Source organism: Haliotis cracherodii, unplaced genomic scaffold (genome assembly GCF_022045235.1).
Source record: "Haliotis cracherodii isolate W230 unplaced genomic scaffold, xgHalCrac1.p SCAF_2, whole genome shotgun sequence".
Taxonomy (NCBI): Eukaryota; Metazoa; Mollusca; class Gastropoda; order Lepetellida; family Haliotidae; genus Haliotis; species Haliotis cracherodii.
Window position 1 is genome coordinate 61,078,262 of NW_027266275.1, and position 18,226 is coordinate 61,096,487.

General features: G+C 44.9%; 1 protein-coding gene across 1 annotated transcript; it reads right to left on the reverse strand.

The window, feature by feature from the left end:
- Positions 1-5,831: 5,831 nt before the first annotated feature.
- LOC139467712 (uro-adherence factor A-like) lies at positions 5,832-10,217 on the reverse strand. Its single transcript, XM_071249222.1, has one exon. The coding sequence runs from the start codon at positions 10,215-10,217 to the stop codon at positions 5,832-5,834; it is 4,386 nt and encodes a 1,461-aa protein (XP_071105323.1).
- Between the last annotated feature and the right edge of the window lie 8,009 nt (positions 10,218-18,226).

Genomic DNA, 18,226 nt, shown 5'->3' on the forward strand with positions numbered 1-18,226 from the left:
AAAAAGATAGTTGTGACAGGAAGGATTGTATGGTAACTGTAGCAGACAGATTGACAGACGTTATTGACGAGAGTTGCGTGTAACACCAAGTTATTTCAACGGCAGTGGCCTCGTAGAATGTTACTATACTTTAAGTGTTTCTGTGGGCAGTGACGGTCGTAATTCAAACTCCTTGCACACTGACACCGCATCAACGTTATTTGTGCATCGCCACAACTTTTACTGACAAAGTGGGGAAGTTGGGTTGTGGTTCACGCGGAACGGACGACACTGTCTGTGTTTGCTGGGCTGCACCTTTGATATCGCCTCCAAAAATGTAATAGAATGACCCATTAAACGATGCTACACATCAAGAAAGCGTAGAAAGAACAAGATTCGTTCTTTTGGTATATCAAGGCACCAATTCATCTTTCATATTTTTTTTACTTACTTACTTACTTACTTACTTTGGAGATTTAACGTGCGCTTTCCGACTGATGCGTATTTCGCACACGGGCCCGGCCAGGCCATTTAATGTGTTTCCGAAAGGGGCGAAAGTGGTCTGTGCATAATTTTTGTGTGTCTTTGTGCCTTATATATCCACAGTTAACGAAAACATGGACTACATGTATCTACATTATATATATATGTGTATATATACAGGCTAGGTATTTGCCCACAGCAACACCTGCATAACTGTTTATTCACGCGTGGTGTGGCAGATTGTAATTAAACGATTAAACGAGAGCAGATATTGTAGACTCACCTGTAAATTGGGCCGACTCTGTAATTAGACACAACTTTGTCTGAGGCGAGTGACATTGTGCATTCAAGAGTAAACTGACCTAATTATAAGAAGAAAAGATTTTACTGAAGGTATTAGCCAATTCGCATATTCAAAGAGACAGTTACAATGAATTGCGATTAGTGCGCTTTACTGGGCGGACTTCTTCAGATCCAATTAGCGTTGTGGGCGCTAATCAGTGCATTAATTTGATTTGCTAAGCATTTTAGAAGCATTAGGTGTGGGTGTGTGTGTGTTGAAGATACTGTTATTAATGTCCTGGAGTACGCTGATGACCAAGCGCTACTCGCTGAAAATGAAAACGACCTAAACATGTTAGTAGACTGTCTGAATAGTGAGTGAGTGAGTGAGTTGGGTTTAACGCCGCTTTTAACAGTATTCCAGTTATATCGCGGCGTGTCAGCTTAATGTGGGAGGAAAGCCCGAAGTGATGCAGGTCTCAGACGTTTACCACTTCGGTGAAACCCACGAGCACGGTAATCGGGGCGAACCGGGATTCGAACCCACAATCATAGGTTTCTGGCGTGCCCAAGGGACGCAACTCTGCACAGCGAATCGCGGCGCCTTAGACGACTGGGCCACCCGTGCCCCCGACTGTCTGAATACCTTGTGCCATACCAACAATATGACCGTTAAAAAGGCCAAATGGAAGATAATCCACTTCGGGCCTCCATCAATGAAAAAGACTAACGTTGCGTTTAAGTATGGTGACGAGACTTTAGAAACTGTTGACTCATATTCTTACTTGGGGATTCTACTAACGGAACACCTGGACTATAAGCGTGTGGCGAGAGCAGCCGTCGGCTCTGCTAGTAGAGCACTGGGTCTACTCATGTCTAAGTACAAGATGCTGGGCGGGATGGAAGTTCGCACATTTATAACCCTCTACGACAAAATGGTGTGGTCAACTATAGAATACGGGCATGTATATGGGGTACATGCAACATGTGATGTATCAACGCAGGAAAGAACAGAGCTATGAGGTTTTATCTTGGTCTTAGGAAGTATGCCCAAAAAACCCTGCTGTAAACGGTGATATGGCCTGGATTCCACCTAGTCTACGTCAGTGGTGCAGTACGGCAAGACTTTATAAAAGACTCTCTTATATAAAGCCGGACAGAATAACAGGCACGATTTATATGAGGTGAAATAGATGGGCTTCCAGAAGAAAACGAAATTTGAACTTTAGAATACATCACAAGTTTAGTGAACTGGGCCTTGAACATTTTATTCCTTATGAAAATAACTTTAATTCGCAATTTATTGTATCTCAGGTCAAAAGCAAGGCTATGGATTTGTATGTGAAGAGTGGAAAGAGTCCATCAAGAAAGGGAGGTAATAAGTTGAGACTATTGTAAACTAGTAGGCAACAGCTGTCCAGCAACGTATGTTCTACTACCTGTGCCTCGAAGTCACAGAAGTGCAGTAGCCAAATTCAGATCTGGTACAGCCTCTTTACACATCGAGACAGGAAGATTTAATAAAACACCAGTGAATGAAAGGTTTTGTTCTAATTGCCAAACTTTTATTGAAGATGAAATACATACTTTATTGAATTGTACTGTTTATAATGATGAGCGTCAACCTCTTTTAGCACAATGCTCTTGAAAACGTGTCTTTTGTTTTATCAAATAATGTTATGTGTAATCTTAGTGCCAAAACCTGCCAAGCAAATTTACAAAAACGTAAATAGGTTATTTATAACAAAGTGTGATATCTCTTTACTATTTCTATACACGTTTGCTGTACATAACCTTAAACGTTTTAGTCTCTCATAACACGTACTGTATTGAGCATTGTTAAGTGGCCCAATTAATAATTTTATGTTGTTTTATATATGTTTAAAATTTTATACTGTATTACTCGGGTGAGACTTAAATAAACAATTGTTGGTCTGTATGTCTGCATTAATTTAATTAGTTTAAAAAGTACATTAATTAACCGACGCTCTACCACTGGACCAAGAGCGCCATCACGTAAGAGGTGCTCGTTTAACCCGAACGCAGTTCAAAGAAGATTTGATACAAGAAAAAGAAAACTTGAATAAATATTATCTAATTTAGATTAGGAACACCGACACGCCGACACTATTTACAAATCGTATTAACGATATCGGTAACAATTATTATAGCAAAACCACCCAGAAAAAAACAGTGAAAATTTGTCAATACAGATTCTCTGAAGTGGTTTGATAAAGAATGTTATGAACAAAGGAAAGAATTTAGATTATCTAAAAAGTGCTTGAAACGTTCATCTAACAAACAGAGACAGAATATGTGCTACAGCGCAAGAGATTATATAAGAAGACAATATGGATAAAATTTGTGCATCATAACTTGGTCACTTGAAAAATAAACACTCAAGAGAATTCTGGAAACTTATTTATAAAGATAAAAGGAAAAGACGCGATTGTGATCCTAATATATCAGATTTCTATGAACACTTCAAGGCTTTACATTCAGATATAAACTTTATAAATGTGACTGTGGAGGAAGAATTATTGAAAAATGCCTCAACTGAGTGTTATGGTACTTTAAATTTTCCAATAACATTGGAGGAAATACATGTAGCTATTAAGCATATGAAAAAGAATGAATCACCTTGTATGGATAATTTTTGATTGAATATGAAAATTTCTGATTGAGGTTATGGGTAAAGATATCGTCAAATTATTTCATTCTTTATTGGACACAGGGTGTTTTCCATCAATATGGCCAGTTGGTGCTATTGTACACAAGAAGAATTCCTGAGAAGACCCTAATAACTACAGGGGGGTCACTCTTCTAGAGCAGTTTTCGAAAACTCTTCACCAAGGTTATAAATTGTAGATTATGACGTATGTCAAATTTGTTTAATTTAATATCTGATGCTCAATATGGATTTAAAGAAGGATGTGGTACCATAGATGCAAATTTTTATTTTGAATATTTTAAGGTAATATTAACATATATTTAAAGGTAAAGTATTTTGTGCATTCATGGAGTATCCAAAAGCATGTGATAGTATTTACCGAAATGGGTGGTGGCTTAAACTTAGTAAGATGGGAATTTAATCGGTGGTAAGTTTATAATTATGTCCACTGCGCCAAACATCCAATGTATCTTGTGTACACTGCCAGAGGCCAAATATGGCCTGAGTCTAAATAAAGTCTGTCTGTCTGCCGTTAACGGGTCATTTGCACCTCATTAACACGCATGCGCAGTTAAGCAAACAATGATTTGCGCATGTGGGTACTGACATCACATCCCCTATAAACATTTGTCGATCAATGTATAATGATGTCATGTATTATCAGAGACCATATAATCTATTATATGGTCTCTGGTATCATGTATCAAAATATGTTTAGAGAAATATTCAGTTATAGTTCTGGACTTAGGCAGGTAGAAATCATGTCGCCACTTTTCTTTCTTTATTGAAGATTTAGAATTTAGTTTGCAAGAAAATTTACAATCTGGCATAGACATAAGTGATCTTATGTTTCTTTTATTACTCCTTGCTGATGCCATGGTCCTAATGAGTAAAACTGCTTCTGGTCTGCAGGGACATCTTGATAAACTTGCCCATTACTGTAACAAATGGCGGTGGACTGTCAATATTGACAAAAATAAAGTTGTAATTTTCAGAAAATAATATCAACCATTAGACATACAGTTTTTAAATGAATCAGTTTCTGTAGAAATAGTAAAACAGTTTAATCATTTCGGATTTTTATTGGTGTCAAATAGTAATCTTACTCCAGCTATCAAAGCGTTATCCGAAAAGGGATTAAAGGCATGTAATAATATTAATAACTGTGATAAAAAAATAAATTGATGTGAAATCTTCCTGTGAACTATTTGACACATGTGTGTTACCAGTATTACATCATGGTTGTGAAGTATGGGGTTGGAAAAAAGCTTATTGTATTAAGAGAGTACATCGTAAAATTTGTAAATTGATTCTGGGTGCAAAAGATAGTACTACTAATGTGCAGGTATAAGGGGAGTTGGGGAAATTTCCATTAAATATCCAATGTCAAGTATGTATGGTTAAATATTCGTTTAAGGTCATGTCTTCTTGTCTACTACTTGTATAATAAAAGACATGTATACGACTATATGTAAAATCACACGAACAACTGGTATAGTAAAGTCTATATTTTTTGTCAGAGAATGGCTATTACCATGTGTGGATTTAACCTTGTAACGTAAACGTTTCTTCCTTTTGTAAAGTACTGAGGCAGCGTCATAAGATAATTATATAACACCGTGGAATCGAGAATTAAGAGAATTGTCATATCTTTTATATAAACAGTTTAAGCCAATCTTTGGCATAGAAAAGTATATTAGTAGTGTATTGATTTATAATCATAGAGTCGCACTTACTAGATTGAGATTATCATCTCATGCTCTCCGAACTGAAACTAGGGGACATGGTAGTAACAGGATTGCACGGGGGAGAGAAAATGTATCAAATGTAATATCAACGACGTGGAAGCTGAATGTCACTTTGTATTAATTTGTCCTTTCTATAGAAAAGTGAGATGTTTGTTTATTAAGAAATATTATTATGTAAAGTCATCAGTTACCTACCCTGATTGAGTAAGTCGTGTTGTCATTTGCTCTCATACTATTTTAAATATATCGATATAAAGGAACTTTTCTGAAGCTCTGTCGAAAATAGACACCCGACAATGAATCAAGACGCATCTACAAAGCGAAAATCCGGCGAAAACACCCCAGAATTAGTAAAACAGCAGAAGACGACGACCCACGAGTTGGGCGATTGTGATTTTGTCAAGTGTGTAATGGCCGCTCCCGTCCCCACCCGGGTCGAGACAGAGACACTTCTCCATGCGTCCGCATGTGCCAATTAACTCTTTAAAGTGCTATTTCTATGACAGAATGTGTAAAATGGAGGCACGAATGATGGAGCAAGTTATGATTGCATTCAGGACTGAGATTACTGCAGTGAGAGATGAGTTTCCGTCTCACATCGACAAACTTACTGATAGAGTCCTGGGGATTGAAAAGACTTATGCTTCTGTCGTAAAACAAGATTCTTCTCAATCTGCGACGTTTGTTGTGAAAAATCTTAAGTTTGATGAAAACGAGGATAGTGATGAAAACGTGACTGTAAACAAAGTGCAGTGTGTGGGGCGAGACGGACTCCAGCTCCGAGACGTGAAGGTGGTGAGTGCAGTGTGTGGTGCGAGACGGACTCCAGCTCCGAGACGTGAAGGTGGTGAGTGCAGTTTGTGGGGCGAGACGGACTCCAGCTCCGAGACGTGAAGGTGGTGAGTGCAGTTTGTGGGGCGAGACGGACTCCAGCTCCGAGACGTGAAGGTGGTGAGTGCAGTGTATGGGGCGAGACGGACTCCAGCTCCGAGACGTGAAGGTGGTGAGTGCAGTATGTGGGGCGAGACGGACTCCAGCTCCGAGACGTGAAGGTGGTGAGTGCAGTATGTGGGGCGAGACGGACTCCAGCTCCGAGACGTGAAGGTGGTGAGTGCAGTTTGTGGGGCGAGACGGACTCCAGCTCCGAGACGTGAAGGTGGTGAGTGCAGTGTATGGGGCGAGACGGACTCCAGCTCCGAGACGTGAAGGTGGTGAGTGCAGTTTGTGGGGCGAGACGGACTCCAGCTCCGAGACGTGAAGGTGGTGAGTGCAGTGTATGGGGCGAGACGGACTCCAGCTCCGAGACGTGAAGGTGGTGAGTGCAGTATGTGGGGCGAGACGGACTCCAGCTCCGAGACGTGAAGGTGGTGAGTGCAGTATGTGGGGCGAGACGGACTCCAGCTCCGAGACGTGAAGGTGGTGAGTGCAGTGTGTGGGGCGAGACGGACTCCAGCTCCGAGACGTGAAGGTGGTGAGTGCAGTTTGTGGGGCGAGACGGACTCCAGCTCCGAGACGTGAAGGTGGTGAGTGCAGTGTATGGGGCGAGACGGACTCCAGCTCCGAGACGTGAAGGTGGTGAGTGCAGTATGTGGGGCGAGACGGACTCCAGCTCCGAGACGTGAAGGTGGTGAGTGCAGTATGTGGGGCGAGACGGACTCCAGCTCCGAGACGTGAAGGTGGTGAGTGCAGTGTGTGGGGCGAGACGGACTCCAGCTCCGAGACGTGAAGGTGGTGAGTGCAGTTTGTGGGGCGAGACGGACTCCAGCTCCGAGACGTGAAGGTGGTGAGTGCAGTGTGTGGGGCGAGACGGACTCCAGCTCCGAGACGTGAAGGTGGTGAGTGCAGTTTGTGGGGCGAGACGGACTCCAGCTCCGAGACGTGAAGGTGGTGAGTGCAGTGTATGGGGCGAGACGGACTCCAGCTCCGAAACGTGAAGGTGGTGAGTGCAGTTTGTGGGGCGAGACGGACTCCAGCTCCGAGACGTGAAGGTGGTGAGTGCAGTGTATGGGGCGAGACGGACTCCAGCTCCGAGACGTGAAGGTGGTGAGTGCAGTATGTGGGGCGAGACGGACTCCAGCTCCGAGACGTGAAGGTGGTGAGTGCAGTATGTGGGGCGAGACGGACTCCAGCTCCGAGACGTGAAGGTGGTGAGTGCAGTATGTGGGGCGAGACGGACTCCAGCTCCGAGACGTGAAGGTGGTGAGTGCAGTATGTGGGGCGAGACGGACTCCAGCTCCGAGACGTGAAGGTGGTGAGTGCAGTTTGTGGGGCGAGACGGACTCCAGCTCCGAGACGTGAAGGTGGTGAGTGCAGTGTATGGGGCGAGACGGACTCCAGCTCCGAGACGTGAAGGTGGTGAGTGCAGTTTGTGGGGCGAGACGGACTCCAGCTCCGAGACGTGAAGGTGGTGAGTGCAGTGTATGGGGCGAGACGGACTCCAGCTCCGAGACGTGAAGGTGGTGAGTGCAGTATGTGGGGCGAGACGGACTCCAGCTCCGAGACGTGAAGGTGGTGAGTGCAGTATGTGGGGCGAGACGGACTCCAGCTCCGAGACGTGAAGGTGGTGAGTGCAGTGTGTGGGGCGAGACGGACTCCAGCTCCGAGACGTGAAGGTGGTGAGTGCAGTTTGTGGGGCGAGACGGACTCCAGCTCCGAGACGTGAAGGTGGTGAGTGCAGTGTATGGGGCGAGACGGACTCCAGCTCCGAGACGTGAAGGTGGTGAGTGCAGTATGTGGGGCGAGACGGACTCCAGCTCCGAGACGTGAAGGTGGTGAGTGCAGTATGTGGGGCGAGACGGACTCCAGCTCCGAGACGTGAAGGTGGTGAGTGCAGTTTGTGGGGCGAGACGGACTCCAGCTCCGAGACGTGAAGGTGGTGAGTGCAGTGTGTGGGGCGAGACGGACTCCAGCTCCGAGACGTGAAGGTGGTGAGTGCAGTTTGTGGGGCGAGACGGACTCCAGCTCCGAGACGTGAAGGTGGTGAGTGCAGTGTGTGGGGCGAGACGGACTCCAGCTCCGAGACGTGAAGGTGGTGAGTGCAGTTTGTGGGGCGAGACGGACTCCAGCTCCGAGACGTGAAGGTGGTGAGTGCAGTGTATGGGGCGAGACGGACTCCAGCTCCGAAACGTGAAGGTGGTGAGTGCAGTTTGTGGGGCGAGACGGACTCCAGCTCCGAGACGTGAAGGTGGTGAGTGCAGTGTATGGGGCGAGACGGACTCCAGCTCCGAGACGTGAAGGTGGTGAGTGCAGTATGTGGGGCGAGACGGACTCCAGCTCCGAGACGTGAAGGTGGTGAGTGCAGTATGTGGGGCGAGACGGACTCCAGCTCCGAGACGTAAAGGTGGTGAGTGCAGTGTGTGGGGCGAGACGGACTCCAGCTCCGAGACGTGAAGGTGGTGAGTGCAGTTTGTGGGGCGAGACGGACTCCAGCTCCGAGACGTGAAGGTGGTGAGTGCAGTGTATGGGGCGAGACGGACTCCAGCTCCGAGACGTGAAGGTGGTGAGTGCAGTTTGTGGGGCGAGACGGACTCCAGCTCCGAAATGTGAAGGTGGTGAGTGCAGTGTATGGGGCGAGACGGACTCCAGCTCCGAGACGTGAAGGTGGTGAGTGCAGTTTGTGGGGCGAGACGGACTCCAGCTCCGAGACGTGAAGGTGGTGAGTGCAGTGTATGGGGCGAGACGGACTCCAGCTCCGAGACGTGAAGGTGGTGAGTGCAGTATGTGGGGCGAGACGGACTCCAGCTCCGAAACGTGAAGGTGGTGAGTGCAGTGTATGGGGCGAGACGGACTCCAGCTCCGAGACGTGAAGGTGGTGAGTGCAGTTTGTGGGGCGAGACGGACTCCAGCTCCGAAACGTGAAGGTGGTGAGTGCAGTGTATGGGGCGAGACGGACTCCAGCTCCGAGACGTGAAGGTGGTGAGTGCAGTTTGTGGGGCGAGACGGACTCCAGCTCCGAGACGTGAAGGTGGTGAGTGCAGTGTATGGGGCGAGACGGACTCCAGCTCCGAGACGTGAAGGTGGTGAGTGCAGTTTGTGGGGCGAGACGGACTCCAGCTCCGAGACGTGAAGGTGGTGAGTGCAGTGTGTGGGGCGAGACGGACTCCAGCTCCGAGACGTGAAAGTGGTGAGTGCAGTTTGTGGGGCGAGACGGACTCCAGCTCCGAGACGTGAAGGTGGTGAGTGCAGTGTATGGGGCGAGACGGACTCCAGCTCCGAGACGTGAAGGTGGTGAGTGCAGTATGTGGGGCGAGACGGACTCCAGCTCCGAGACGTGAAGGTGGTGAGTGCAGTTTGTGGGGCGAGACGGACTCCAGCTCCGAGACGTGAAGGTGGTGAGTGCAGTGTATGGGGCGAGACGGACTCCAGCTCCGAGACGTGAAGGTGGTGAGTGCAGTTTGTGGGGCGAGACGGACTCCAGCTCCGAAACGTGAAGGTGGTGAGTGCAGTGTATGGGGCGAGACGGACTCCAGCTCCGAGACGTGAAGGTGGTGAGTGCAGTTTGTGGGGCGAGACGGACTCCAGCTCCGAGACGTGAAGGTGGTGAGTGCAGTGTATGGGGCGAGACGGACTCCAGCTCCGAGACGTGAAGGTGGTGAGTGCAGTATGTGGGGCGAGACGGACTCCAGCTCCGAGACGTGAAGGTGGTGAGTGCAGTTTGTGGGGCGAGACGGACTCCAGCTCCGAGACGTGAAGGTGGTGAGTGCAGTGTATGGGGCGAGACGGACTCCAGCTCCGAGACGTGAAGGTGGTGAGTGCAGTTTGTGGGGCGAGACGGACTCCAGCTCCGAGACGTGAAGGTGGTGAGTGCAGTGTGTGGGGCGAGACGGACTCCAGCTCCGAGACGTGAAGGTGGTGAGTGCAGTTTGTGGGGCGAGACGGACTCCAGCTCCGAGACGTGAAGGTGGTGAGTGCAGTGTATGGGGCGAGACGGACTCCAGCTCCGAGACGTGAAGGTGGTGAGTGCAGTATGTGGGGCGAGACGGACTCCAGCTCCGAGACGTGAAGGTGGTGAGTGTTGTGAGAAAGCAGGGCAGGGGATCTAGACCAGGGGTCATCGTCGCCAGGGTCCAGTCCGTTGAGCAGAAGATACAGATTTTGAAAAATAAAATAAAATTAAAAGACAATAGATCATTCCCGAATGTGTTTATTGAGAATGATTTACCATATGATGTTCGAAACACTGAGGCATCTCTCCGTACCCTGTTGAGAGAGATGGGTAAGGACAGAGTACCATGTACGTGGTACCCGTCTCATCAGGAATGGGAGACAATAGGACACCAGGCGTCTTAGACTGAGTTGTTAGAACTGTAGTGGGTGGTCTTTGAAAGACAATGATAATTCGAACTTTAGAAACGATGTCTTATTGTGAGGAAATTATGATATTATAGGTTTGAGTGAGACTTTTTACGTGATGATGAGAAAATCACAGTTCATGTAGATGGCTACCAGTGGATAGGGCATAACAGAATGACATTCGATAAACATGCTAAAAGGGGATCAGGTGGGGTTGGGTTTTTAGTTAAGGAAATACTTCTTGATTTTTATGACTGTTCTGTACTTAACAATGAATATGAAGGGATTCTGTGGATAAAGCTGAGCAATAAGAGTGCAACCTACATATACTGTGTGTGTTACCTACCCCCCTGCCTGCTCCTCTCGCTATGGGACTGACCCCTCAGCGTTCTTCTCTACACTGCGTCAGCATGTTTATACTTACCAGAACGATGGAGTGTTGTGTATATTTGGAGATTTCAATGCTCGGAGTGATGACAGTGATTATATCGAAGGGGTAGACAGAGTACCGGCACGTTCTGTCATAGACCAAACATGTAATGTGCACGGACAGGAGATGATAGACTTTCTTGTAGACTGCAATATGTGGATGTTAAATGGTCGCATCGGCAAGAACGATTTCACGTACGTATCGACGCGTGGTAAGTCTGTAATTGACTATGTGTTCGTGCCCCACGAACAATTACCCCTGTATACTGATTTCTCTGTGGTGTGGATGAGTGATTTCATCTGAGAAAGGCAATTAGTAGTACCACATGCTATACCTGATCACTCCATCATTGAGTGGGTCACTGATGTACCTGTGTTCGCTCACAGTAGAGACAAGGACACTCAACCTGCAGGGGGAGAGCATATACGGCGCTTCAACGTGAAAGATATCCCAGGTGTTTTTCTGCAGGATGGGAACTCCGAGGCTGTTGTGGCTGCCATATAGCGTATAGAAGATAGTCTGTCTACACAGAGAAATATCAACTCAGCATACGATGAATTTGTGTCTCTTATTACCAAGAGTCTTGATGTTTTCTGCTCCACGAACTCGAAATCACCTAATGCTACTACCCGACACAAACGCACCGGTAAACCGTATTGGAATCGGGAGTTACAACTCCAGTGGAATAAAGTGTGTCAATTGGAACGTCAGTGGCGACGAGCTAACAACCAGGGACAGAAACGGAACCTACGTAGACTATACTGTAGTCAGAGAACCCACTTTGACAAGTTGCATAGAAAGGTTAAAAAATCATACCAGCTAAAAGAACAGAGCAACTACAGTATTGTAATTCCTCAGTATTTTGGAAATCCTTTGGTAAAATTGAAATTGGAAACGATCGCAAAGTCCGTATTCCCATGGAAGTTGCTAACGATGATGGTACCGTAATAACCGACCCTGAACTCGTCATGAAAAGATGGAGAGATGACTACGAAGTGCTCTACCACGACAACACCAACACAATGTCCTTTGATGATACACACCTGTCGTTTGTACGTAACTCTTTGACGACGGATGACGTCACAACGGTCCGTGATGACATAACAGCCATCAACCGTGAGATAACTCGGGATGAAGCCAAGGCTGTTGTTTGACTCTATACCAGCTGAAGCAATTAAGAACGATGTTTGTATTGACATTCTCCAAAGGTTGATCGAATACTGTTTCGAGAGCGGATGTGTTCCTGAGTCTTGGAAATCTGGAATTATCAACTTTATCGTTAAACCTGGCACCACTGATGTTCGGCAACCACTAACATACAGAGGTATTTGCTTGATTTCAGTCCCGTGCAAGGTATATTGTGACATTATCAGCCTCCATCGAAGATCATCACTTATTAGCTGAGGAGCAAAATGGCTTCAGGAAACAACGTAGCTGTATGGACCATATATACAGCCTGTATGAGATTATCAACAACAGGAGATGCTCTGACCAATCTACTTTCGCCTGTTTCATCGACATGAAAAAAGCGTTTGACAACGTAAACAGAGACTGCGTATGGTATAAATTGAAAATGTCAGGTATTGGAGGACCAATGTTGAAAGCAATTCAATCTCTATACGAAGGGGTCAATTGTGCTGCTCGGATAAACGACTCTTTAGCTCCATGGTTTAAAGTACAAAATGGTGTTAAGCAAGGATGCCTTTTCTCACCAAGCCTTTTTGCCATTTATATTGATGACCTTGCTCGCAGCATTAAGAACTTGAACTGTGGTGTTAAATGCGAATAAAAGTATTCCTCTCTATGCAGACGACATAGTGTTACTTGCACCGACATAAGAATATTTACAAATGATGCTCGACAAAGTTCATGAATGGTGTTTTAAGTGGAGATTGGAGCTTAATAGTGAGAAGTCTCAAGTCGTTCACTTCAGACCAGGCAGGCGAGAATGCTCCAAAGTAACGTTTAAATGTGGTGATATTACATTGAAATACACGCAGTCCTACAAATACCTCGGCCTCTGGTTCTATGAACATTTGGACTTCAAGACAGCGATCAACCAGTTGGCAAAATCGGCAGGCAGAGCTCTGAGTGCACTTTTCACCAAGTTTTGTGATGCAGGTGGAATCGCTATGAGGTATTTACTGCCCTCTATAATTCTTTGATCCAGCCTGTTCTGACGTATGGGGCAGGTATTTGGGGACTCTATGAACACATATGCCTTAACACAATCCAAAACAGAGCGTGTCGCTTTTTCCTTGGAGCCATTTGTAAAACTTCGAAAATCGCTACGAGAGGAGTTATGGGTTGGACCTCTTGTGTAACCAAAAAGCGTCTTGAGGTCTTCAGATTGTGGATGAGAGTAGGACTTATGCACGAATCCAGACTACCTAACAAGATACATAAGTGGTCGCTCAACCGGAAGAGATCCTGGGAACACCGAGTGCAGAAGCTGAGTTAAGCCTTGGGACTTGAGCAATACTTAACCGCAGTTAATTCTAAATCCACTGTACAACTTATTCGCAAGCAGCTGAACATTCAGGGTGAACAGAAGTGGTGTACTGACCTAAAGGACGATAAAGGACAGTTAACAAACGGAAATAAACTTAGGACTTATCGCATGTTTAAGAAAGACCTGTGCCCAGAAGCTTATGTAACCAATACAATGTCTAGACACCACCGCAAGTCCTTCATACGACTGAGACCCTGCAGTCTGCCTCTGTGTGTAGAGACAGGCAGATATTCTAAGCCACCTATTCCACTTCATGACAGAATCTGTCCTCTCTGCCCCCTAGAAATCGAGGATGAAGCCCATTTAACCATCACCTGCCCACTCTACTCAGATATAATGTACGATGTCTTCAAGTATGCCCTGAATGTAGACGATGAATTTACGCATAAAAACCCAACAGAAAAATATGTTTTTAATGCAAAATCCTAATTGCCAACTCTTACTTGCTTCTAAGATTCATCGCATGGTCAGAAGAAGGAATACTATTTTATGATTTATGTAGTTAACGTAATTTCTGTAATGCATGTATGTATGTATGTATGTATGTATGTATGTATGTATGTATGTATGTATGTATATATGTATGTATGTATGTATGTATGTATGTATGTATGTATGTATGTATGGTCTGTGTGTCTGTGTGTCTATGTGTATGTGTGTATGCTTGTATGCATGTGTGTGTATGCGTGTATGTATGTGTGTGTATGCGTTCGACTGAATGCATGTTTGTGCGAGAATCTATGTTGTTGATAGACCTGTATGATTGTTCTCATACAGGTTTATGTATAATTCATGTTTTAATTATATATTGAATGTATGTACTGTTTGTCATTTGTACTTTCTTAACTTATTGTTGTTCTGTTATATTTTAGATTATAGTGTCTCATAGGCCATATGGCCGGGTGCCTTTTATAATTCTATGAATGTACATTTTGTATTTTATCATATGATATGCACGTGACACTTAAATATACATTTCCCTCTCTCGGTCTTGGATCGCCTGGGTGACGGTATAGCGAGACAGCGGTAGCGCTATAGCGTGGTAACTGAGCTGGAACTTCTTATTCTAGTCATAGCACACATGGCAATAAACGTTAGTCATATGCCGCAAAGGTTTAACCTCATAAAAATAACACCCCCCGACGTTAGTTCATTCTACTACATCTTTTGGAGGCGATATCAAAGGCGCAGCCCAGCTGCCTGCTTGTGAGTGAGGTATCTATACATTGCTTTTGTTTTGTTTGTTTGTTGTTTAACGCCGCACTCAGGAATATTCCAGCGGCGGTCTGTAAATAATCGAGTCTGGACCAGACAATCATGTGATTGACATCATGAGCATCGATCCACGCAATTGGGATCGATGACATGCATCAACCAAGTCAGCGAGCCTGACCACCCGATCCCGTTCGTCGCCTCCTACTACAAGCATAGTCGCCTTTTACGGCACGCATGGGTTTTATCTGTACATAGAATGTTTGAGGGTACAACACAGAAGGCAAGCATTGGTTGTATTTGTGCATAGAATGTTTGAGGGTACAACACAGAAGGCAAGCATGGGTTGTATCTGTACATAGAATGTTTGAGGGTACAACACAGAAGGCAAGCATGGGTTGTATCTGTTCATAGAATGTTTGAGGGTACAACACAAAAGGCAAGCATGGGTTGTATCTGTACATAGAATGTTTGAGGGTACAACACAGAAGGCAAGCATGGGTTGTATCTGTACATAGAATGTTTGAGGGTACAACACAGAAGGCAAGCATTGGTTGTATCTGTTCATAGAATGTTTGAGGGTACAACACAGAAGGCAAGCATGGGTTGTATCTGTACATAGAATGTTTGAGGGTACAACACAGAAGGTACACATGGGTTGTATCTGTTCATAGAATGTTTGAGGGTACAACACAAAAGGCAAGCATGGGTTGTATCTGTACATAGAATGTTTGAGGGTACAACACAGAAGGCAAGCATGGGTTGTATCTGTACATAGAATGTTTGAGGGTACAACACAGAAGGCACACATGGGTTGTATCTGTACATAGTATGTTTGAGGGTACAACACAGAAGGCAAGCATGGGTTGTATCTGTACATAGAACGTTTGAGGGTACAACACAGAAGGAAAGCATGGGTTGTATCTGTATATAGAATGTTTGAGGGTACAACATAGAAGTTGAATGTCTTTTCCTGAAACCGGTTTGGTAGTCGTAAAACAGCATCTGTACCGCCAACTGGGTAAAATGGTTTGCTTGTACCAAGGCCATCAAAAGTAAGGGGTTTTTTTTCAGTATATCGCCGCTATGAAATTGGTCTATACCGAAGTGTCCCAGGATGTTCTATGCCCATTTCCGACATCGTCCATAATCCAATCTTCAAACGGTTTGCTTGAACCAACGCCGTCAAAAGCACCGCTCGCGGGACATCACCGCTATGAAACTGGCTTGTGTCGGAACGTCACCCATTTAAGACGTCGTCCATATTCGAGAAACTTCAAAGTACACCGGGAATCGCCTTCATGCGAATACCTAAAATTACCGTGCAGTGACCCCAATACAACACGTGGCTGTGAAGGCCTTGGATAGCGTTAGCGCTTGGGGGACAAAATGGCGCCCTTGTGTCAAGCAATTCGGCAGTGAAGGAAAGCGAGCGCTCCGAATGGTTAAATGGCTCCCGGTCGGTACTATGTATTATAGATCAGATCGTCTTGAATTGGCACCGCCATTTTGTTTAAAACAATTGCAAGTGGTATGAGTGATTGAATCCACTCCTGTTAATCACACTGGCTTCGTCATCACATTGTTATCTTTGTACATTCATCCCACCATGTGTTGTGTAAACATATCATGATAAACGTCCTCAGCATCACCTGATGAAGGAGCAAGAAGTAACTCTGAAACGCCGTGAACAAAGAATAAAAAAAGTTACTATCCATAAAAAAAAGTTTCATGTCATCATTTTCTTCTAACTTGTAAATGCCTTCAGTATGATACGCCTTTGTGTACAAATAAATAATGAAATAACTGGTCAGCGTATTTTGCTAAAAGCAAGGCACCGAACAGGAAATGTTATTTTGTTATTTCTATGTGCAAGTCTTTTGAAAACATACGAAATGAATGTAATATGCAATTTCCCATTCACCCGATACAGGGAGATGCATCCAAACTGAAGCTGTTGCTTATTTAGCAAATTCCCGAATACTGCGCCCAACACCGAAGTTATCCATGAAATACCTGGGCCCACCTGCACAAAGCGAACTTAGTACTGCGATTATCGTAAGTCTATGTTAAAGTATGGGAGTTACGATCATCTATCGCCAACATCGCTCTGCACACATCACTGATTGAATACGCACTTATAAAATCTCAGTAGACAATTGAGGTCTGTTAGCGAGCGGAAGTTGTTTAAGTTCGACAGCTACTTAATTGCAATTACGCAGAAACTATGTAAGCCGATCATTCAAAGTGTGAACTTTAGATTGTGTGGGACTACTTTCACTGTTTATAAACCAACATGGCGTCGCCCTCGTCATTCGGCGATCGAGTCAGAATTAACCATCGTGAATCTGGATAAACTTCAGGGATAATTGCTATCATTATCAAAAGAACAGTCTAATATACTGAAAATCCGTGTTTAACTGTGACGTATCTAAGGCATTTTATAAGTTTTGGCAACTTTGGAGATATAAATTTAGAAACATTTTTTGCGAGGGCACGAGGCCTAGCCGAGCGGGAACAATAGCCATATCTGTGCTTGTAGACCTCTGCGGCTTGAAACCTTCTCCACAAATTAAAATGGTTTTATTTGGCTGAAATATATTTGAATTGTTACCTTGTTTCTTTTAGTCGCTGTGTGTACATCTGACTACACTTCTTGACATTATGACAGAGGGCAGTTACTCTAGCGGACAGACCGATGGATTGCCGCGAAAGGCAATTAAAAACAATTGTTGTTTTGCGTATATGTTGCTTGGCACTGGATAAGAAACAGATTTTCGGTTGGAACTATATTGGCTACTGCCACTGTCCAACTGACATATCACTTACCCTATGACGTAATAAATATTAATGCGCCCATTCCAGGAAAACTCGCAATGTTTCGGTAATGTTTGTGAGATAGGGAAAGCGATTTTGAAGAACAGAATTAAAGAATGACATTATATGATAAAGAGGTTATCACGCTTGTGTGTTTGGTGATGGTAAATATCATGTATTAGGAATAAACACTATGCATTCCTAGAGGATATTTACCATCCCCAAACACACTCGCGTGATAACCCCACCTCTCTCTCTCTCTCTCTCTCTCTCTCTCTCTCTCTCTCTCTCTCTCTCTCTCTCTCTCCCAAACACACACATACACACACATACACACACACACACACACACACACACACACACACACACACACACACACACACACACACACACACACACACACACACACACACACGAATAATGAATATAATCATCTACTGAAGACATTAAATTACAAGACTTAATAAACCATAATTTAATGTATAAAATTACAAACACTAATGCGACACGACATCACACATTCAGCCTGGAAATACATATCAACCACCCGATGCCCAATTCGTCTCTTTCGGCGAGAACAGAACCTGTTACGTTGATCCTGTATCGTCAGTGGGGTGGTGACAGGAGCAATGTTGCGAGAGTAGAGGAATCTGGATGGGTAGGAGGGATGTTGATAAGTACAAATGCGAGTGAGCTTATTTTCCACATCCTAATTGGTGTAGAGTGAGTGAGTATAGTTTTACTCCGCTTTTAGCAATATTTCAGTAATATCACGGCGGGGGACACCAGAAATGGCCTTC

What these genes read in the sequence shown, in the direction of transcription:
- LOC139467712 (XM_071249222.1), bottom strand. Translation starts at nt 10,217, where the DNA reads ATGACCCCTGGTCTAGATCCCCTGCCCTGCTTTCTCACAACACTCACC.